General features: G+C 42.7%; 1 protein-coding gene across 4 annotated transcripts in view; it reads right to left on the reverse strand.

The window, feature by feature from the left end:
- The window catches only part of GSDME (gasdermin E), a 29288-nt gene that overhangs the window by 4002 nt on the left and 908 nt on the right, over positions 1-24378 (reverse strand). For 3 of the 4 annotated variants that reach the window (XM_080974903.1, XM_080974905.1, XM_080974904.1), the window contains exons 2-7: positions 23271-23308; positions 17082-17321; positions 15709-15901; positions 11992-12163; positions 9652-9772; positions 3215-3391 (exon numbers count right to left, since the gene is read on the reverse strand). In XM_080974903.1, the coding sequence (XP_080831029.1) occupies positions 3215-3391; positions 9652-9772; positions 11992-12163; positions 15709-15901; positions 17082-17292 (874 nt within the window). In that variant the 5' untranslated portion in view covers positions 17293-17321; positions 23271-23308. The remainder of the gene's footprint in view (positions 1-3214; positions 3392-9651; positions 9773-11991; positions 12164-15708; positions 15902-17081; positions 17322-23270; positions 23309-24378) is intronic. The other variant, XM_080974902.1, reaches the window with a different exon arrangement.

Consider the following 24378-nt stretch of genomic DNA (forward strand, 5'->3'; position numbering starts at 1 on the left):
TATGGAAGCTCTTTGCTGAAGCAGAAAAAGCAGCTTCAAAGCTGTAAGGCAAAGCAAGCTGCAACCTGCTCTCCCCTGTCCTGCAAACTAATTCTTTTTCTTCTCACAACTTTGTCTGACTAGACCTTAATTGGGCAAGATACAGCAAGCGCACATCAGCAACCAATTTTCGCTGCCCTAAATCTCAATTTGACCCTCATTTACAGCTTCTGCATCTACCTCTCTCATGGCTTTGTCGAGTAAGGCGGCGCTTCCTGAGCAAAAACAAGGTTCTGCAGGGTCAAGGTGCTAAGTAAGCCTCTGCTGGGGAATTTAATTAAGAAAATGTTTCCATGCTGTGCAACAAATGCTCTGCAAAAAATTGCTATTCCATGCGTGCATCCTAAAACATTAATTTGGAACAGTTTGGAAGGGGCACAGTGTAGCCAAAATAGTTCGCAATTAAGTTCACGGCAAGGAATGATCTACCTTCCAAGCAGAACAGGAAGCACACGTTCCAAAGCACCACATTTTGACATTTGGTACCTTCATATGCCGTAACGGTTGTCCAGGAGAGGAGCCTATAGACCAATAGCATGCTATGTAAAAGGAAACCACACCTTGAAAAACGTGTGCATAGAAAATGCTCCAGAAATATGGGTGCAATTGTACAGAGCAACTTGGAGGTGGACAAAGGGGAAGATATAATTCGTTTCCCCTCCCAATTTTTGCGGGGGAATCCAAAGCAAACCCACATACGTACTTCGAGGGGAAGAGTGGTATAAATATATCCAATGGTGGACACCAATCTCAGATCCATTGAGGGGATCTCAATTCATTGATAACACTGGGCAACATTTTTTTACTTTTTGAATGTTGTCTAGATTTCTACAACTGATTTAGGGTATTTTTGCACTGCTGAATCAAGAAATGGCATCCGTTCCTCTCCATCAGGTCAGGTTTTCTGTAAATTGAATGGTGGGCATTGATAAAGGTAAGTACACGTAAATTGCATGTTGCTTCACCATTTTTCAAACTTCAGGGCTTGAACTTCTGTTTCTTGGAACTCCTGGAATGCTCAGCGGCACGGAGGTCTCTCTTCAGAGTCCAACAGTAGTCAGCCATCATGGCTGCGTCCCAGCGACCCTGATACCTGGTCTCCATCTCTTTCATGCCCTGATGGAATCTCTCCCCCTGCTCGTCACTCATTGAACCCAGGTTCTCAGGAAACGGGTCCATATGTGAAAATAGGTAGTGCATCTTGATGCTCATGTTGCAGCCCAGGTTTCTGAAAGCAGTCAGCATGTTGTTGACAAGTTCTGCGTAGTTTCTGGCCTTATTGTTGTCAAGAAAGTTCTTCACTACCAGAACAAATGCCTTCCACACTTCCAGTTCCACTTCGTTCATTGAGTTTCCGAACTCTGGATCTCTGATGAGCTGACGGATCTGAGGACCGTCAAAGATGCCAGCTTTCAACTTCTCCATGGTCAATCCTGGAAAAGCCTGGCACAAGTAAATGAAGCAGTCACCATCCTTGTCCAGAGCCTTGGTGAACTGCTTGATTAAGCCAAGCTTGATGTGCAGTGGTGGGAAGAGTATTCTGTCTCTGTCCACCAGAGGGTCGTTGATGACGTTCCTTTCTTTGCAAGGCACCAATTCCTCCCGCACAGGCCAGTCCTTCTTCGTGTAATGCTGAGCACGGTCCCTACTATCCCACATGCACAGAAAACATGGGTACTTGGTGAAGCCAGACTGTTGTCCCAACAAAAAGTTCACCATCTTCAGGTCAACACAAAAAACCACTTATGCTGATCATAACCAATTTTCTCCAGCACATACTTCACCGCTTCATAGTTCTCCTTCAGTGTACTCGAGTGAGCCAGGGGTATAGAGGCAAACTGGTTGCCGTTGTGTAGCAGAACACATTTCAGTGATCGCTTGCTGCTGTCAATGAACAGTCTTCAATCTTTGGGTTCATACTGTGGCACTCCAAGCTTGAGCAGAAGCTGCGCAATATCTGCACAGTACACCAAGTCCTTCTCTTCCGAGAAAAAACGGAGGTACTCTTGATGCCTGTTGCGGAAGAAGCTGATGCGAGCACTGTCAGAGAGGAGGTTTTTTTCCTTCAATCTGGATGCCAACAGTTCGGCAGAGTCCTTTGACAAGCTGAGGACACGAACTAGATCATTCAACTGCTTTTGGGAAAATGGATGTGGAGCATCATCTTCAAGAACCACTTCTTCTTCTTCATGTCCTTCAACACTGGAGGCATCTTCGTCACTAATGTCAGGAAGTTCTCTGAAGATAGGCACTGGAATTTCATCACAATGAGCTACAGGATGACGTGCTGATTGAAGATCAGGATACTTCGTGGGGTGGCTGCCCCATTAACTTAGTTTTGATCCCCCAACTTTATGCTTTGCTGCACCAATTTATGGAAAATTTCGAGGTTTTATGACTTCAAACTGATCCCTTTTCGACATAATCACCCAGAACTATCGGACCTGAATACTTCTTGTCATTAAAATAATCATTTCCAATCAAAACAATTATTTGACAAGGCATTTTACCCCCACCAACTTCTTCTAAAATGCTCCACACAAGCGTACATGTGAACAAAAATGTAAAAAAAGACATGTGGCCATAGCTCAAAAACTTGACCTGATTGAGCAAAACCAATGTGATTTTTGGATTCAGCGCATCAGATTTGTCCTAAATCAGCTGAAAAAACTCAGACAACAAATTTGTTGTTGACCAGTGTAACTAAAAAAATCCCTGCCCAAATCCAAAACACCACCTCTTTATTTTGTACATATCAACACGTGGAGCATGTGGCCTTTTCTACTCAGAGGGATGAGAATTTTATGAACCAGCAGCTGACACCAGTGTTTCCCTCTCCATTTAACAGTAAGTTGCACAACACTGTCTTGCTCAGGCTGGGTGTGAAGTTTGCTGCAATACCAATATAATTGTCTATTTCTTAGGTTCAAGAGCTGGAAGTACAGACCAGGAGGGGAATTTCAAACCCCTCTTTCCATGCTGCAGCAATCAGGTTGGCAGATGTATCGCCACCACTCTTCTCCCCCACACATCCCAACGTTCCTTTGTGTACCCTGATTTCTAAGAGCTTTTCAGAAGACCTATTTAAAACTGAAAACAGGTTGATCTCTCATTTTGTTCCTAATGTGAGCCAGGTTTTCTTTTGTACTTCTTAACACTTTCCCCCCAGTCCTACCTTTGCTCAAAACACTTAATGGGGCATCACTGGGGACAGGGCCTGGCGGATTCTCGCTATCGACAGCATCCAGAAGATGGGGGAAGAAAGGATATCGGAAAGCTGCAGAATGGTAAGCTGGTCCTTCCATGCTCTCCCTCTCAAAGCCACCCTCTTGGTCATGTAGCAGGCAGAATTCTGTCAAACAGAAAGGGCTTGATTGAGTTATCCAGAAAGACTTTGGAAACACAGCAACAAAAAATTACCCAGAAGATGCCTTTTGATTACATGTTAGCCTGCCAAACACACACATACGCCAAACTTTTCTTCCTGTGCACCTGAACTTTTAGAGAGAAAAAGAAAATTGCTAAATTACTGCCCCGCAGGTCTTTAACTGGTTGGGAAGGAGGGCTACACAATCATAGCTAATTAGCAAGTTTGCTAAAACATGGTATGTTTATTTTACAGTTCCTCAAAGATATAAATGAGAATTGGATCCAAGTACCTACTTTAATTTTTTTTAACTAGTGAAGGTTGCCATGAGAAACATTTCCCCCCTGTCATATTACGGTAAATACCACATCACACCACGAGACCCACAGTTATGTGAAAGAGATTGTATCTAACTGTCCATTTACTCGGCTGTCCGTTCATCAAAATACACATTTGCTAATAGAAGCAAACTACTAGGATGAATACCGTCAACAGTTTTTCTGCTGTCACCCAAAGGAACTTAAGTCCTAGCGATTCAGGATTCATACTCCCTCTTTGTCCCATCTGTACAGAAAGACAGTGGAATGAAAACCTAAATATTGTGTGGCTTGCTATCATTAAGTACCATTCCCATAGGATGGGCTACTTGACTACACACCTTTGGGTTAAGTGTGCTCTGCGTGGCCCACACAGAAATATGTGCAGATTTGCTTTTGACAAAGGATGGAACTGGTTAGATTTGGATCTGGCTCCACCACTCCCCCTAGTGGACATCAGGCCGCACATACAGCCCAGCCAGGAAAGGACTTTGAGTCAAGGAAGTTTTTCCTGACTTTTCAGAGAACTCTTATGGAATCTTGAAGAGGCAGCAGCTAAACAACCCGCCCCTTTCTATTCAAGGTGTGATCTTGTTTGAAAAAGAGAGAGAGAGAGAGAGAGGGCGAGCGCTTTTGAATATCACAACCAATTCACTCTATGCTTTATAAGCTTTTAGAAAATACATATAGCAGTCAGACTGCAGCACTCTCATTTTGCAGAAGGAAAAACTAAAATAATATTATATGCTTTGTTTCTGGATGCAGCCGCACCATACATTTAAAGCACATTGCCTCTTCCAAAGATTCCTGTAGTTTGCCCCAGCACCCTCAACAAACTATGGTTTCGAGGATTCTCTGGGGGCTGGGGGTGGAAGCCATGCTCTTTTAATTTGTAGTGTGGATGGGAACTTTCTAAAAGAGTGGGAGTGGTTTTTGGAGGCCCTCTACTTCAGTGATGGCCAGACTTGGCCCTCCAGCTGTTTTGGGACTACAACTCCCATCATCCCTAGCTAACAGGACCAGTGGTCAGAGATGATGGGAATTGTAGTCCCAAAACAGCTGGAGGGCCATGTTTGGCCATCACTGCTCTAGTTCAACTCCTTCCTCTGAAAAAATTCAAGAGCTAGAAGATCCCTCGACAGATGATAGATTTCTACTGGCTCTGTTTAAAGACCCCAAGTGAGGGAGAGTCCATCATTCATCTAGGTACCTGATTCCATGTCAATTGCGTAGAAAACAAATTCTCAGACAGAGGGCCTTCTCAGTAGTGGCGCCCACCCTGTGGAACACCCTCCCTTCAGATGTGAAGGAAATAAGCAGTTATCCTATCTTTAAAAGACATCTGAAGGCAGCCCTGTTTAGGGACGTTTTTAATATTTAATGCTGTACTGTTTTTAACATTTGATTGGGAGCCGCCCAGAGTGGCTGGGGAGACTCAGCCAGATGGGCGGCGTATAAATAATAAATTATTATTATATTGTTATTATTATCATCAGAGCCAGAGTTAACAACATGGATGTTTTGAGAAACGGATCTATGAGAAAATGGACAAGATTTCACTTTCCCCAGCACTCTTGCAAAACTGTAATGAAATCTGCATGAAGAGAACAGCAGACTTAAGGATAAATGTGAGACGGGAGGAGCAATGCGAACTGTCAACTTCACAGCCCATGTTCAGAATTTAAATATAACTGTTCCACATCCATATCCCTTCTCACTGAATTGAGGACGTGTATAAAAAGGGAAATACAAACAGAGCACCAGGAAAGAAGCATTTCCATCAAAGATAAAAAGGCCGCGGCCATGCAAACCTCTGCGCTGGAGAATGAGATGAAGGAAGCAATTGTTTGTGGAGCTGTTGGCATATTAAAAACCCTTTGAGACCCAGGCAAGCAACACGGCAAGATGGGGGGGGGGGGAGGAGAGCAATACAAATTAAAGCTATTCCCAAGAGTACTGAGACTCCGCCATGGCGCTTCTCGTGCCTCTGTTAAAGCTAATAAGAGCTGGCTGCGAACATTGGAAAGAAGAGATATTGGTAACACTATTGAATTAACTTCTGTTCCCAGGGCAATCTTATCTAATAATGTCCCAAGTGAGTAAGTCTGTCTGGAAGCCTGCCTTATCCTTCTGAACTCCAGGATCAGGCAGGAGGAAAAGATATCTTCATAAGCCAGATAGGAAGCAGCGAGGAGTAAGTGGCATCTGGACCTGTGATCCAGATCTGCACCATACAGAAAGCAAATTTAAAACTTATTGCCTAACCAAGAATTCTGGGAACTGCAATTTACTTCTCACAGAGCTACAGTTCCCAGGACCTTTAACAAACCAGAGTTCCCAATATTCTTTTTTTTAGGGGCAACGACAAAATGTGCTTTAAATGTAGAGTGTACATACAGCCAAAGGATCTCCCCCCAAATATTAATGGGGACAAACCATATCATAGCTGGTCAACTGTCCAATATTCACAGCTATGTGATATCAGTGGCTGTTAGAGCACTGCCCTTCCCACTCTACCTAAAGCCTATTTGCATGATTACAATTCCCCAATTCTAGCTGGCAAAAAGGCACTGTGTGTTCCATGCTGGCAAAGCCACGAAGAAATATGGGCTGTGGTTTGCTAAGAGTTATAAAGAGCCACATGTGCTACCAATACTACCAGATGCATTCCCAGAAAGAGCACTGGAAATGAAGGAAAACATAGAAGCATAAAGCAAAGCAGCCCCTTGTGAGCAGATACAAGCTACCCTGAAATTATGTGGCAAGGATTTACTTCTACCCCACTTCGATATATCAATTTGCAACCAGAGGCTCACTGTGGATGCAAAGTGAGCAAGAATCTGAGATGGGGACCGTAAGTGAGCTGAGACTGTGTTCATACACATTCTGGCCATTTGGAGGACATCTTAATGGGCAGGGCTACAGAGAGGTAAACTCACTGTGAAATTTAAATATAGCAAAGAGAAGAAGTATTCCAAGAGCATCGCAGAAGAATAAAGGAGCTGATATACCAAGGGTACAGATGGTGCTAATCCAGAACTCTAGACTTGGTCCTTTTTGCAATTCAATGGGAAGAAACAGAATACAGTGGTACCTCAGGTTACATACACTTCAGGTTACAAACTCCACTAACCCAGAAATAGTGCTTCAGGTTAAGAACTTTGCTTCAGGATGAGAACAGAAATCGGGCTCTGGCATCACAGCAGCAGCAGGAGGCCCCATTAGCTAAATTGGTGCTTCAGGTTAAGAACAGTTTCAGGTTAAGAACGGACCTCCGGAACGAATTATTTAACCCGAGGTGCCACTGTATGGAAAACTGATCGAGCATCAAGCATGCAATAATCCCTTGCGATTTGCTGCCATAAAACATTACTACACAAGTCAATAAAACTTTTATGGGCCCAATTTGAAGGGAGTTATTCTTTGCTCAAGTTGCTGGGCACCAAGGAAAGAGATCAGGAACGCCCTTCTGCTATAGCATATTCTCCCTGAATAGTGGAAACAGCTTGCCTTGCAGCATCTACGTTCCCATGCTGACATACTTATTTCACTAGCTCCTGTGGGAGGAGTGACTAACTGGGTATTAGAGGAAATATGCTTTGCTTGGTGACACACTTCGTTCACTGGGCCTCCCCACATGAGGTAGGGTTGTGGACTCTTGTTCTATAGCAGACTCCACATAAAAGACCCCACATAAAAACATAATAAAACATCAGAACTTTCCCTATACATAAATTGAGATAGTGGAGACATCCATCTTATATGACGCCTGAGAGATAAGATCACCAAATACCAAAAAGGGCAGGGCAGCAACGAAGAGGGCAGAAGTTAATAAACCCAGGGGTGTTGCACTTGTTATCTCGATCAAACAAACCATTCCAATAGGGAGAAGATATAGAGGCTGGAAATGTTAATATTTTATCATTAATGTTCATGCTTAGTTGTCATCTTAAGATCTGTGCATACACACAAGCACTCTATCAAATTATATCCATAGTGTTAAAATTTATATGTGGAGATGAACCAGAATATCTTGATAACTACAGCAACAATAATATCTGCTCCATTCTCTTATATCAGCCAAATAAAACTCCTATGCTACCACCCATGAACACTGCAAAAAAATGAGGTGCTTGAAGGCTTTGCATTTAACCTGCCCCTCAGATGGATCTTTTCACTGGCCTTTTGCCAATGTCAAATGAGTTCCAGGCAAGCCTATAAGACACTCTTGCACTGCTGAGAAGGATGAGCAAGTGGAAGAGGATCATAAATGGTAGAAAAGAAATTCTGTCTGAAATCACTGCATACTAGATACCCAGCAGGCAAGGGTCAATTCAGGCATCAGGTCCTTCAAACATCAATTCTGATATGGACACATATAAGTCTGAGGCACTGCAGGTCACCAGCTCTGGAGGGCCGTAATGAGGAAACCTTTGATTCCTCTCACTGGTTCAGGGATGGGGAAGGTCTTGCCCACAGGCCAAACTGTGCCTGCCCACAAAGCCATTTTGGGCAAGCCACACCTGCTCACCCATCCTACACCTACAAAGCCCCCTTGGGCAGCTTCTGAAGTGCCCAACCACCACTTGGTTGTTGGGAGCTTCTAAAGCACTGCACAAAGCAGAATTGGCCAGGGAGGTCAATCCTGCATGGTTCGGGTGAACCCAGTGTTAAGTAGGATAGAAAACTCTGCTAAAATGAAGTTCTCCCCTTTGTTTCAAGAAGTGGTTTCAACACAATCCCCGTCCTGAATCCTGCTCAGTTTGAATGTGCTGTGAAGTCCTCAAGTTGGGGCTTCGAAGCACCTTCACAAGTAGTAAAGTGATGCTAAAATAGCTTTTTCCTTCCTTGTATCAGAACAGCAGCAGTGGCTAAAATGAAGGGAAAGACCTTCATTATAGCCACACCTTGCTGCATGCAAGGTGCTTCGAAGTCCTGACTTTGGAACGTCAAAGTGCCAAACCACCTGACACCATTATGAGAGCCAGCCCACCCACGGGGCAAGGTGGTAGGTTGATCTTCCTTCTCCTCCCGTTGTTCCTGATGTAGATCTTCCCTGATAGGGAGAACGCCATTCTGGGGTCTGCCTCAGATACCCAAATGTCTTGGGCCACCCCTGACCATTATGATGTCAGTTGATTGACAGGTGGGTGGTCCCACCCATTTGACAAATTGGTTCCCCTGCACTAGTCAGATCAATTTTTTGCAGGTCACATAAGGCAACCCTCACTGGATGTCTACTGCAAAGCTGTGAATTTCCCTTTCAAGAACTCCTTTAACTGTATCCTGCCTGATGCTTTGAGTCCCGTGGGAGGTTTGGGAGGCAGAGGCAGTGAACAGAGTGGAAGAAGTTTTCTCTGCCTCCATTTTTGTGTTGAACATCCATAAATTGCCGAAACATCCACCAAAAAATACACAAAACCCTGCAGGGTGCTTATGAAGTACTATTGAGGTTCAGCAGGAGGGGAATGATTGAAAAGAAGGCTAGGAGAAACTCTACTGTAAAAGCAGATGGTGTATGAGCAACAATGGATTATAGCAGCTGAATGAGTTAGCAAAAGAACAAGACCGACTCTGACAGATGGATCTGTTGGGGAGTAAGACTCTTGTGTCACTAATACGTTTGCTCATTTATGATAACAGAAAGACTCTTTTGTAATACACCCAAGACAACACACCATGGACAGAGTCCCTCTTAAATGTAAAAGTGCATTTTCAAATTCAGCAAAAGCAAGAATGGCTTTAAGCAACTGTGTACACTTCCAAATCCTTGCATTGTTTCCCCCCTCTAACTCTACTCAAAAGTTATCGGACAGTGAACAACTTGATTGACTGTATCATGTCCTAATCCTAGCAAATATGCATCGCTCATCAGGCTACAGAGGCTGGTAATGCTGCTCAAGGGAAGAAGATGAACATATTACTTACCAAATTGTCCGTCACGCTTTACATAAAGTTCTATTACACCATAAGCAATAGCTGTGGGAGCAGGGATCTCCAAGATCACATTAGAATCCTTTATCACATTCCCATTTTCACTCACTGATACCTGAGGGAGATATTAATCTGCTCTTTAATTTACACTGGCTTAATTCAGTGCCACTAATAACTTGCAGACAAAATGAATGTCAAGATAAACAACATACTTAGTTATGTAGCACTACAAAAAAAAACAACAACCACAAAAAAGGCTCTCTCCATCCTTTCTAAGCCAGTTACACAAGTTGATGAAACAGAAAACGAAAATGTGTTCTTTTTCACAGGGTGCAGATGTCATAGAATTTGTTTCCACAAGGTTGACCACAAGTAGTTGCTGGTGCCCATTAGAGAAGCCTTAGGTGAAACCAGCAACAAGGACAGGCAGAGCTGTGCCTGATGCAGAAGAAAGAGGGTAGGCAGATGAGGAATGTCAGAGGGCAAGCTGAGTTTGGCAGGACAGTGCCCCCTTTGTCCTAATATACCAACCTCTGCTAGTTGGCTGTGCCCAAAAAAGCTTAAATTGGTTTTTAAACCATTATTGGAACTGGCCACAGGTCTACCATAAGAATGATCCTCCATGGCTATATATTGATCGTCCAGCAATAGAGGCAGTATATAACTTTCTGCTTACCAGGGTACCAGAGACACAGCCATGTGGGACCATCTCTGTAACACTGCTTGTGAGCTTCTACACCGCTGACCAGAGTAGTAGACTTAATAGGACTTCAGTCCAATGCAAGTGTTTTGTATTGTTAGCCTGAGTTTGTGACATAGGCTTGGCAAAGCACCTCTATGCTGATATATAGCTTCCAACCTGGACAGGAATATTTCCACACGGAGAAGATGGTGCGCCATTTTTGCAGTGTCTTAAGTACACGCTTAGGAAAAGCATCCTGACAAACGTCCCTCAGATCGCTCAGGGTTCACTCTTTTAAAAGAGCCGTCTCGAAATCTTAATCTGGAGCAGATTCAGAGGCAGAGGCCAGCATCACTGGGCACCTGGGTTCAAAGATTTGTAAGAGACCAGCTACTGACTTCCTGAGCTTCATGGCCCTGATGCTCCTCTTCCTTTCTTTGGCTGCCTCCCTCCTCCAAGCAGGGCGAGAATAAAGCAATGCTTTCCACTTGCTTTGCACTCTCCCTCTGGGTGGTCATGCAGATTGCACCAAGAAGGAGAGGGCAAGTAAAGGGCAGTGGCAAGGTGGAGATGGGTGCAGAAAGCAGAGCCTGTTGGAGGTATCTTGCCCAAAGGCACACCCAGCTAGCACTGCTCTAGAGTAATCCTGCCATAGGGAAATGATTTTTTCTTTTCACAGACACCAATATTCTTAAACACCTGCCAGCAGAAAGTAGTGGGGCTGGGGCGGGGTGTGTGAGCAGGCACAAACATGTATACAGAACTTTAGTTCTATGAAGCCATGTAATTTTTAGTAAGCAGACCAAAGGATGTGGAACCTGTGGTTTCCTTGGATGTTGTTGGGACTCCAGCTTCCCCAGCCCCAGCCATCAGGACCCAAGGTTACAGATGGTGGGGGGTAGTGGTCCAAAAGAATCTGGAGGGCCAAAGGTTTTCCCACCACTGATTAGACTTAGGGGACAATCCATAAGGAGCTTCCCCAGCATGTGCCGAAATGAAACGAGGAAATTAAAGGCATGTATTATTGCAAAGCTTTCCTTGCAACTGAGCTTCCGTAGGAGAACGTCCCACAGAGCTGCACCTCGGCATGTGGAATCACTGCATACTTGTGAAGAACTGTTCAGAAGCAGGAAAGCTACAGGGGCCTATAACAGCACAGATAATCTTAAGACGCTAAATGGAACATGTCACAGTTTACTTTAGGAAAACACAGTCAAACTGCAACTTATGCAGGGGTTATGTTCCGGGGATTGTGCATAAAGCCAAAATTGTGTATAGTCAAAACAACCCTGGAATGTATCCCGTGCAAGCATCCCTACCTTTTTGAAGTTGGTGCGCCGAGCAGATCTTGCCCCACGCAAGGTGCTTTGCGCCTTGCTTACTGGGCTCTGAGGAGGTTTTTGCCGTATCTTGCAGGGCTATCTGAGATCTTGTGACAGCCTCCCAGAGTCCACACAAGAGCTTCCCAAAGCCTGGCAAGCCATTCTGAGAGTTCTTCAGCTCTCTGCCCTGCATGCATTTATTTTGTACAATTTCAGCTGGCCAGCCACCAAGTACGTAAAGCTGAAATCACTCAAGTTAAATGTGTGCATGGTGCAATTCAACAGTACGTATCTATAATGAACTGCATTCAATTTTTTTCCAGTTCTTACCTTGATAACTTTTGTCTTTATCCCCACCATACTAGCCATTTTTTCTTCTGTCTGAATATGTTCAGATATTAAACATTTCTGGGTTGTTACTATTCTTTTTGTCAGGATACAAAGAACTTCATGCTTTCTTTCAAGCATTTGTTGCAGCAATGTATTGTGCAGATTAACAGCCCTGAAGAAGGAGTATGAAACAGACAAAAATTGCTACCCAGGAAAAAAAGTATCTTTATTAACTACATCAGGTGTAGTCAACCTTTTTATACCTACCGCCCACTAATGCATCTTCCTTGATGGTAAAAATCTCCTTACTGCCCATCAGTGCTCGATGGAAGGAGGATTCAGCTTGTGTTGTAGAATTCCCTACCACCCACCTAGAATCCTGAAACGCCCACTAGTGGGCGGTAGGGACCAGGTTGACAACCCATGAACTACGTGCAGAGCACTGCTCTGTAAGAGGTTGATAAAGTGTTCATTCTTTGGTGGCAAATTGCAAACCAGAGAGGCACAAACAAGAGTTTTGCAAGCAGATGTTCCTTGCTAGTCTGGTAAATCAATCTGAGGATGCAGTTCCATAGCTGGGGCATCACCTGATGCCTGGCAGCCAGCCAGCAAGCAGGGGCATTCACAAGAAGAACCTCTGATGAAAGTCTCAACAAGGCTGGTTTCTATGGGAGCAGGCAATCCTTTCAAAAATCTAATGGTATTAATAGGTAATCATGTCCCAATGTGCCAAGAGAATGGGAAAAAATATTTCCCCAAAGAAGATTGTAGACTTCCTTAATAATCTCCAGAGAGCAGGATTCATTATAGTCAAAGAAACCTGTTAATGGCACACTGTTAAGCTAATAACGTCAATTGCAGCAAGCTTTTACAAGCTAGCTATTACAGTGCCTAGAAAATGCATCCTAATATCAATTAACAGGTAAATCTAGGAGGATAGCAATTAAAGAGATATTCATTCTTCTGCACAGTTAAGTGCAAAAGTTCTTGCTCCTTCCTCTGTTTCAAGGAGACTCAATACCTGAACTAGATGTTACATGCAAACATTTGTAACAAATCCCAGATGGTCCTCCAAGGAAAAGCCACTTAAGGAGGTTGTATTTGAAGCAGAAGGGTTGTTTACACAGGTGAGAAGCAGGACCTAGTACTCAGTCCTTTCACTACCCCCTTTTGTTGTTGTTGTTGCTACCTACTGGCCTGCTCTGTGCGATTCCAAATACGCATTCTCTGCATAGGATTCCAAACACGTTGCTGTTGTCTCTCTTCTTAAAGGTTGTATAAATACTATTTATAATCTATAGTATTTTGTTGTTGTTGTTGTTTAGTCGTTTAGTTGTGTCCGACTCTTCATGACTCCATGGACCAGAGCACACTAGGCCCTCCTGTCTTCCACTGCCTCCCGCAGTTTGGTCAAACTCATGCTGGTAGCTTCGAGAACACTGTCCAACCGTCTCGTCCTTTGTTGTCCCCTTCTCCTTGTGCCCTCAATCTTTCCCAACATCAGGGTCTTTTCCAGGGAGTCTTCTCTTTTCATGAGGTGGCCAAAATATTGGAGCCTCAGCTTCAGAATCTGTCCTTCAGGGCTGATTTCCTTAAGAATGGATACGTTTGATCTTCTTGCAGTCCATGGGACTCTCAAGAGTCTCCTCCAGCACCATAATTCAAAAGCATCAATTCTTCGGCGACCAGCCTTCTTTATGGTCCAGTTCTCACTTCCATACATCACTATTGGGAAAGCCATAGCTTTAACTATACGGACCTTTGTTGGCAAAGTGATGTCATTGCTTTTTAAGATGCTGTCTATAGTATACACTCTACCTATCCCCTCTTGACTTCACCTAACTGACATACATCAGTAAATAAGTCTATATGACTAATCAACACCAAGGATAATTCATTCTACGGCTATTCAATTCCATAGGAAGCAGTAGGTTTCTACAGATGTTGATCAGGAGTAGCACAAATATACACAAAGGAGTTGGGAGTGGAAAGAATTACTGTTTTGGTGAAAAAAATCCCCATAGCATATAGTTATGAAATTGCAAAGGGATTTGAACTCTGAATCTTGTTTCTTGTCTCTCCTCAGTGTGCTGGAGCAATAAACAACCACCTCATTCCCTCTACCCAAAACACCGCCTGCAATTGTATAAAGCCAAGTTTTATCCCCTCGGAAGGGAGCTAACTAGACCAGCACACACTAATCTAATCCTCTGTCACATTCCACCAAGCAGAGCCCCATGTTAGTTCGTCTATTAATCCAATTCAAAATACAGCTTTCCAGTGGATTAATTTCAGGCATGCTTACAAAGCACGACCCGTACTATAAAGCTTCAGTTTGGCCCAACAGCTTACCGGGTTGTGGCAGTACCTTGTTCTGTATCTTCCTCAATTAAAAACCATTTAAAAGCCACACCCAGTTGGGTGGTTACTTAGCTCACTGCAATTATGGAAAGATCAATAAAGGCACCAACGATCATGCTACCGTAATTATGATGGCATAAGGTTTTTGGGTTTTTAAGGTTTTATGTGCTAGAAGACCCTTTGTTGCCTTTGCCATAACAGACTAACTCAGCTAATAAAAATATTTTTTTTTTGTATCCCACCCATCTGACTGGGTTGCCTCAGCCACTCTGCACAGCTTCCAACATAATATACAGCAGAGCTTTCCAAACTTTCCATGTTGGTGTCACACTTTTTAGACATGCATCATTTCGCGACACAGTCAGTTTTACTAGCAAACTGGAGGTTAAACTAACCCCTTCCCAGCCCCAGAAGAAGCGCGGAGAGCATTCGTGCAACGCACCTACATACTACAGCCAACACTCTAACATGTCACAACAAGCATTTTGGAAATCTCTGATGTACAGAACCAAAACAACACCACAACAGAACAGCACACATTAAAAGTGTCCTGAAATAATAATAATTACCCCTCAGAAGTTATAGACATTTGGAAAAAAAAATGAGAGAAGCAATGTCATGGTTTAGTCCATTGGTAGAATTACTATATTTTTCCATGTATAAGACAATGCTTTTTGCTGAAAAAAATTAGGCAAAAATTGGGTGTCGCCTTATACATGGAAAGTGAATGCAGAGGGGGATGTGTGATTAATGGCAGCAGCAAGCAGGAGATTGGCAGCAGCGATTGGGCAGGTGATTGGTGGCTGTGGTGAGGTGGGCAGATGATTGGCAGTTACAGCAAGTGGGTGGGTGGGCTGTTGGTGGAGGCGAGTGGGCAGACAATTGGTGGCTGCGGCGAGTTGTGCAATTGGCAGTGGCTGTGGCAAGCGATCGGCAGTGGTGGGCAGATGGGTGAGCGACTGGTGGAAGTGACCTCCCCCACCCCCACCCCAAAAAGCTAAATAACTTAATTTCTTAATTTTGGGTTAAAAAAATAGGGGTCGTCTTATACATGGGGGCATCTTATAAACGGAAAAATACGGTAGCTTGAAACTTTGTCATTACATAGCTTACCTTGAGAGCTTCCATCAGAGCAAAATGGCAAAACATATTGCAAAGTCAGTTAATTCCGATTTTAAGTATGCAGATTGTTTCATAACAAATACATACTTATTATATATATAAAAATTCACAATTTTGGAAAGTACTGTGGAAATGTTGCACCTTCAACTACATTGCCTTAATAATAAGTGCATTCCAAAATATATATATAATAATAACTTCTCAAGGATAACTGCTTTGAAGCTGAATACCTACTTTCCCTTGACATCCTTCATAAGCTTCTGTAAGTCAGCTTCTTGCTTTTTCAGATTTCCAAATGACGACTGGCTTTCCACAACACCTCTTCCTCCAGCTCCTAGATTAATCGTTCCAAATGAAGTTTCAATGTTTCCTTTGACATAGTCTTCAAACTTGCCCTCGTACTTCACAAAATCAGACTCCACAACCACTTGGAAAACAAGCAAAAGCATAGAAGTAGCTTAGCCATCAAAACATTAGATTGGAAACACAAGAAGAAATCATAGAATGCTATAATTCTATGATTCTAAGTTCTGCTAAAGTTGCTTCATCCTGACTGCACCTAATGATGAAGTGGACTATAGCTCACAGAAACTTGCACCACAATAAATCTTATATGTCTGCGAGGCGTCACAAGACTCTGCTATCCCCAATGTTATTTAATATATGGGAACATTGGGAGCGAAGCGCCATCAGTATTATATTTAGTATTATTTGTGTGTGTGTGTGTGTCAACAGGACTTTTCAATTGGATGAATATTATGTGATTGGCCATTTCCTTGTAATTTTTTTGCTTTCCCATTTTTCTTGTGTTTCCTGTGGGTTTTATATTTGCTGTACATGTTTTCTATAAAGTTAGTGGCATATACATATTTTTATCAATAAGCAAATGCATATAAAAATGCTGTGGGTTTTTCTTCTGAAACAGACTTACTCCTCTGAAAGTTACCAGCTTGAGGATGTGTATCTGAAATACAGAAAAGCCTGATAGCCACTTAAGAACATCAGTGCAATAAAATTCCATTTGTGTTTGCATTGGAAAAATTATTAGTATCTTATATATACTTTAAAAGGACATGTTAAAATGCATTAACATGGCAACATCTGCCTTTAAAAAGGTAAAGGGACCCCTGACCATTAGGTCCAGTTGTGGCCGACTCTGGGGTTGCGGCACTCATCTCGCTTTACTGGCCGAGGGAGCCGGCATACAGCTTCCGGGTCATGTGGCCAGCATGACTAAGCTGCTTCTGGTGAACCAGACCACGGAAACGCCATTTACCTTCCCGCTGGAGCGGTACCTATTTATATACTTGCACTTTGACGTGCTTTCAAACTGCTAGGTTGGCAGGAGCTGGGACTGAGCAACGGGAGCTCACCCCGTCGCGGGGATTCGAACCACCAACCTTCTGATCAGCAAGTCCTAGACTCTGTGGTTTAACCCACAGCGTCACCCGTGTCCCTAACATCTGTCTTTACGAAACTGAATATTTAAAAGTTTTCAAAAATTAAAGCGGGCAAATCTTCTGCAGTCTGATTTGAAATACTTTTTTTATTAACAGCTTGGACTTTATACTTTCTTATCTCCTGTGGCAACGTGTAACTAATTTTACCTGGTTTTATGGGTTCATCTTTAGCAAGCACATCATTCAATGTGACTGATAAGAGATGATACTTGGGTTTCTGCCAGCACCAGGTTTTCTTCTTCTTTGTCACTATGTTCAGGAACTGTAATTTGTCCAAGTTATTGAGCTGAGATACGGGGATCAAGTCTCCTCCACAGTCAATTTCTCTCACAAAATTCTTCGTTGCTTTTGCAAACATCCTGGTTTTGTTTTCACTTTCTTAAATACCTGAAAGGGTAAAATCAAGACATGAATTGAGATGGCTGCAGGCATGGATAGGTGATTTCCTGGGGAAATTTTAATTGCAACAGTGCAGGTATACTGCAATATATGAGAAAGGAAAAAAGTTGCTTCCCTAGGTGATGTTTTTTACCTCCATTTCCAGTATCAAAGTTTACACTACAGGTGTTACCTTGGGCCCTATTGGGAGCAAGGGTGGGATACAAATTTAACCAATAAATAAATAATGTTGCGAATTGTACTGATGTTGTATTTTGCAAGGCTTTATATTGTTAATTTCTGGTTTTAAATATTTATGTATGTTCTACACTGGGACCTTTGAATAAACAGCAGACTACAAATGGTCACAATAAACGAAAAACAATATGTGCACATGTAAATTCTTACTTTTCATTCCAAAAAACATGTTCTTGATGACTGGGAAAGGAGTTTCTGCTTAAATAAACCTATTTTAAAGCGAAAGTGTCCATTTCATACATAAGCACTCTTTATATCTGATAGGGTGTGTATGCTTGGGTGCCACTACCAAGTACAAACTTCCATGCAGCAAGAAGAATGATTGCACCAAGGACAGAGTGCCTATCAAGCAAGCCGTGACTCCTAATCTTAGGGTTGTGGGTTCGAGCCCCACGTTGGGCAAAAGATTCCAGCATTGCAGGGGGTTGGACTAGATGATGCTTGTGGTCCCTTCCAACTCTACAATTCTATGATTCCATATGGGAAATATTTTGGAACATTCAGGGGAAAGAACAGAGCCCCAAACCACCAACATCTGTAAAGCATTTGCGAATACATTTCTGTAAAGTAGTTTGAAATTTGTTTTATCCAATTTGTAAACAACTTATATTAATGTAACTGCCAGTTATAATTTATGTGCACAACTTTGAGTTTAATTGATGATTCTGCCGTTTTTATACAACAACAATTTGACTGGAACATGTGACTAAATACTGAACCAAGCAAGCCACAAGGCAGCATGTATTGGAACAGGCAACATATAATCCTTAAAACTGGAACTAATTAGTTTTAACTAATGTAGCAAACAACTCGCTTTGCTGAAGACACAACATGTGTCTTTGTAATACAAAAAGTGTCAGATGCAAGTGCCAGACCTCCTTGACAGACTAGTGGTCTAGATTCGATTCTAAGCAAAAATATTAAGAGATAGTTTTCAGCTAAAAAGAGTTCTTCAGAGTGCCAGAAGTGAAGTAGAAATGTCATCCAATTATCCCTTGTTCTTTCTTACACTAGAAAGACATCAGGGCTGACTCAGATATAAAGTGCTTGGGAGTTTCCCTGTAGATACAGTGGTACCTCAGGCTAAGAACTTAATTTGTTCTGGAGGTCCATTCTTAACCTGAAACTGTTCTTAACCTGAAGCACCACTTTAGCTAATGGGACCTCCCGCTGCTGCCGCACCGCCGGAGCATGATTTCTGTTCTCACCCTGAAGGAAAGTTCTTAACCCGAGGTACTATTTCTGGGTTAGTGGAGTCTGTAACCTGAAGCGTATGTAACCTGAAGCGTATGTACCACTGTACCACTGAGGTACCACTGTACTTATAAGAAGGATAAAGAGGAGATTACAACAAAGGTACAGTTTACCTGTACAGATTACAGTGGTATCTCAGGTTATACAGACATCCAGAACAAATTAAGTTCTTAACCCGAGGTACCACTGTATATAGACACTCCCACAGTCAGAGTTTAGGCAAAAAATTTTTTTGTTCCTGCACTGGTCAGCTAGAATTCCTAAAGAAGAACATAAAATGAAAGCCTCTCTCTCAGACTCTGGCCGTGATTTTTCTATATATTTCTTTGAGGTTACATAAAAGTGATTTTTTTTTAAAAAAAAAGACAAAGTATTTCCTGCCCCATCCCTTTTAAGGGTTTCTTCTTTTAAGAAAAGTTTGGTAATCCTCAGAACAACTAGCTATTTACAACCAGTGTTTTCTAAAACTGGAAATTAAAGATTCCCCCACACCAAAATTCATGCATGTAGCAATGGGCAAGCTATTAATTTTTATCTCTATTTTGGTAGGCAAGTAACTGTTATGAAATGAACTGAATAGCTGCAGCACATTGACAACAAATGGATGGGGGGGGAGGTTCCTTTCTGACAGGGTTCTTCTAACAGAGATGAGATTTATTAAAAAGCATGCTATTTGCCAAACATTAATAGCATGATAGTTATTTAACTGTCATAAATCAAAACACCTAACTTCTCTGAATTTAAATGAAGCGTGAAGCAAATGTTCTTTTCTGAACTGTAGCATGTAAGATCTACTGCCTAAAGCCAAGTTTTGAAATTTAATCATTTTTAAAACATTTTAAAAATCATTTTTAAAAATATACTGTGAGTAAACACCATCACCTTCATTCAAAACAGATTCAGACCAGCAGATGAATAGTTTTTCTAGAACAGGGCCTGCATTAGACTGTGATAAAGTGGGGCAGGGCATTCGGCATCTCAGCTAAAGACTCTTGTGGAATGGAGAATGCTTTTTGCTCTAGATGGTTGGCACTCCCTGCTCTAATCATCTGTTTCGGGCGGAAGACCAATTCCAAATACACCCCCGCCCAAATGTCTGATCAGCGCTGCCAAAGCTAGCAGTGCCAACCATCTGTTTTGTGGAGGAACCCTTGTGTGCAGGAATGAATATCCAAGCTGCTGCACTAGAATATTTCTGCGTGGGAATTATAGTGAAAGTCTGCCCCACCCTCAACAATCATTTGGGCTTTCCAGATATAATTCTAACACACACTAAACTACTTGCTAAAGGAAGGCTGGAAATTCCTTACGACGATGACGACTACTACTACTACTACTACTACTACTACTACTACCACCACCATTATTTCAATCTATATGCACTTGCTCAGGATGGCAAACACATAAATAATGTCAGCACGAGGCCCTCAGCTGTAGCTCACAATGGTCAGTTGGGTATATTAATGGGGGAGCAGTGTTAGAAACGCTGATATGTAAGCCAGGCACCAAATGGCTCCTTAAACCAGGGTTAAAAAGGGACCCCTGACCATTAGGTCCAGTTGTGGCCGACTCTAGGGTTGCGACGCTCATCTCGCTTTATTGGCCGAGGGAACCGGCGTGCAGCTTCCTGGTCATGTGGCCAGCATGACTAAGCCACTTCTGGCGAACCAGAGCAGTGCACGGAAACGCCATTTACCTTCCCGCCAGAGCAGTACCTATTTATCTACTTGTACTTTGATGTGCTTTCGAACTGTTAGGTTGGCTGGAGCTGGGACTGAGCAACAGGAGCTCACCCCATCGCGGGGATTTGAACCGCGACCTTCTGATCGGCAAGTCCTAGGCTCTGTGGTATAACCCACAGCACCACCCGCGTCCCTAAAACCAGGGTTACAAGTGGCCAAAAAGGAATGTCTAGTTGCTGTTTGCGGGCCAGACAGCTCGAAGGTTCTATTTTTCAATATGATCTTTTGGTTGCTGAAATTCGTTCTGATCGTGCAGACAAAATATCACAGATAGAATTCTACAGGATGTGTTGTTAGTATGTGAAAACAGACAAGATTCAAGGATCCCCAGGCACGCACCTCCAGATGGTGATGTCAGGCGTCATCCTGGCACCCGAGCATCTGCACTTGGTTGCAAGTGGCCAATAGCCAATTGCAAAATGCACCTGACAAATTTCGACAATCTTTCCTGTATCCTGGTCCCAAGCTGTATAGGACTTTATACACCAAAACCTAAACTTCGTCTACTTGCTAACTAGCAGAGGAATTATTTCAGCAATGACGTACTAAGGCAGTGACCAGTGAGCAGCTGAACTTCCATAGTTTGCAGTAGCTGCCATTTCTGAATCAACGTCAGGAGGAGCCCCACACACAGCACATTGCAGTAATCCTGGAGTTTAGCAGCACACAGGCAACAGTGGACAGTGAATGCGGTCCAGAAATGGCTGCAGCTGTCTTACCAATTGAAGCTGGTAAAAGGCACTCCTTTTACCATTGAGGTTCCCTGGGTCTCTAGAAGCAAAGATGGACACAGGAGCACCCCAGACTACAAACCTGCTATTGCAGGGTGAGTACGACCCCATCCAAAGCAGGCAACTGACCAGTTATCTGGACTTGAGGATCACCAACACACCATGCCTCCGTCTTGCCAGGATTCAGAGTCAAGTTTGTTGGCCCTCATCCAGTCCACCACCACTCCCAACAGCTTCATATAGATGTTAATCAACATTGGGTACACGATGGTACCTTGATGCACCCCACAGCACTACTGCTAAAAGACAATCACCCAATAATTTGACCCTGGAAATAAGATTGTGGCTGCTGTAAAGCAGTGCCTCCAAAAACCATTTCACTAAGTCAATTCCAACTTTCACTTAAAAACATGTCTGTCCGTCCCCAAAAAATTACTAATTTAAATTAAATTCTACCTTTAAAAAAACACAAGACACATAATCTTACTGCAAGGAAGACTATATTTGTCCATTTGGCCTAGTATTGTCAACTCTGATTCACTAGGCCAGGCATAGGCAAACTCGGCCCTCCAGATGTTTTGGGACTACAGCTCCCACCATCCCTGACCACTGGTCCTGCTAGCTAGGGATGATGGGAGTTGTAGTCCCAAAACATCTGGAGGGCCAAGTTTGCCTGTGCCTTGCACTAGACCAAGGCCTCAGGGAGAGTGTACTTCACTTCACCAGCTGCCAGGTGGTTTTAAATGGAGAGGCCAGGATTTCAAACCCTTTGCACTCTACTATGGAGTTGTAGTCCCTTCCAAGAGCACATACCAACTAAACTCAAATATTTTTTATTTCAGTGGGAGAATTATATGGGTACCAAATTCCCCATTATAATGGAAAGTGGTTAGTCATCAGTAGGTTGTGCCCACATTTTTGAGTTAAAATTATATCTTTTAAATGCAAACAAAGTAAGCTGTGGGCAGATCCACACCATACATTAAAAGTGTATTCGATGCACATTTAAAGTACATTGCTTTTCCCCTAATCCTGGGAACTGTAGTTACTCCCTTTGCAGCATCCATAACAAACTACAGTTCCCAGGATGCCTTGCATTCTCCTTATTTTAAAATGCAGTGGAGGGCCCTGGATATGTTCTTCCAAGTCAAACATAGGAACAATTCACATAACTATTTTGAAGTTGCAATACCCTTGTGTGATGGCCTTGTACTTTTTATTTTCACACAGGGAGCCATTTGTTCAAAATTCCCTACAGCTGAAAAGCTGCAGTAGTCCTGAATGAAATAACTGTTTTTTAATCGACGTAATACACTCGTGCTCTTAGGAACAGTTTATTTTTCACACAAACTGCTCCTTATTTTCAGAGGTGAAAATGAAGGGGTCAAGACATCACATGAACTTTACTGCACCTCAAAAATAAATGTATGAATTGGTTCCAAATTTTACAGACATTTCAAATGATTTGCACAGTGAGAGAAGGCTGTAACAGATGAAGACTTCTCTCATTTTGAATGGTAGAACTGTAAAGTTGGAAGGGGCCCATCTAGTTCAACCCCCTGCAATGTCACTGCTAAACAATCACAGCTAAAGAATCTTTGATAGATGGTCATCCAAACACTTTTTAAAAACCTCAAATGAAGGAGAGTCCACCACCTTATCTGGGAATAAGCCCCATTGGACTAAGTGGAGCTTATTTTTGAGTAATCATATGTAGGATCTTGTAGCGCAGGGGAGGAGAGGATAGTAAAACACTTATACAAGTCCCAGTAATGCCAGCCAAACTGCTATACTTAAAAATGTGGTAACAAGTGATTGAAACCTACCAATACTTAATGCAGTTGCATTTACAAGGAAACCTGAAGTGGAAATGCATTGATGGCAGAAGACAAAAGAAAGACTAATCAGAGCAGAGTATATTGTTGGGCAATTGTAATGAAAACTGCACCCACAACTTCAGTCATGAAACTCACCTGGTAACTTTGGGGCCGTCACTATCTCTCAGACCTCACTGTGTCGTTGTGAAGAACAAACACGGAGTGAATGAAATGCAAAGAGAGAAATTAACTTGGCCAAGAAAGGCAACAGATACCGGTAAGTATATAAATAAACAAAACTGTGTATACCGCCTTGAGCTTCTTGAAGAAAGGCAGGATACAGATAAATGTAAATCGTTTACATCACTGCTATACAGTTATGTGTGGGGAAGAGGCCAACACTGTTGTGTGGCTACAAACCATGTCTGAAAAATCAGCATGGCTGTGTATAAATAAGACCCATGAAAACATATCACTGGTATACAATATGTGGGTGGAAGAGGGAATGGTGCATGTGTGTGTGTGAAGGTTGGTGGGTTTTTTTTTACAGCAATTCTATTTTAGGAGTGTGTATAAAAGAAAAGGGTGAAGCAACTCAATATGGAATATAGTATATAGTGTCCATAGGGCACAAAAATTAAGTTTTTAAACTAGCTAAAACACTTTTAAATGATTTTAGGGGTGCCGTGACATTATAGAATTATGTATAGTCGAGAGAACATGGATAAAGAGGATCCTCCTCTTCCTCTTTCAATACTAGAGTGTTGCGGGGTGAGTAGCAGACAGGATGAAATTACATCACAGAAGTTCCAGGAAAGACAAAGGGAAGTACCGGTAGCTCTTCAGAGTATTCATAATTAATATTGGGAATTGACCATTGCATGATGTGGCAATGGCTGCTGGCCTTGGATGACTTTAAAAGGAAATGGAAAGCCCAAAAGCAAGTTTATCAATGGCTACTGCAACATGATCTGGAGACATGTGAGGCCACCAGTTCGGTGAAGCTAAACCAGTCTGTGTACAGTACCGTAGCTACTGGGACTAGCTGGGTTTTGTGCCCCAGATGAAGTCTCCATAAGGGTGCCATTGAGGCTTCCATCCTGTGTGTGTGTGTGTGTGTGTGTGTACACACAAATGCATGTGGGGGGAGGGGACAGGTGCCAAGCTGAACCCAGGTGAAATAAAGTCTAGTTTTGGCCCTGCTGTGAAGGTTAATGCCCGGATGGGTGACCACCTGGGAACCACACAAACACTACCTCAGGGG

The sequence above is a fragment of the Podarcis pityusensis genome, assembly GCF_964106645.2.
Source record: "Podarcis pityusensis genome assembly, chromosome: 12".
NCBI lineage: Eukaryota > Metazoa > Chordata > Lepidosauria > Squamata > Lacertidae > Podarcis > Podarcis pityusensis.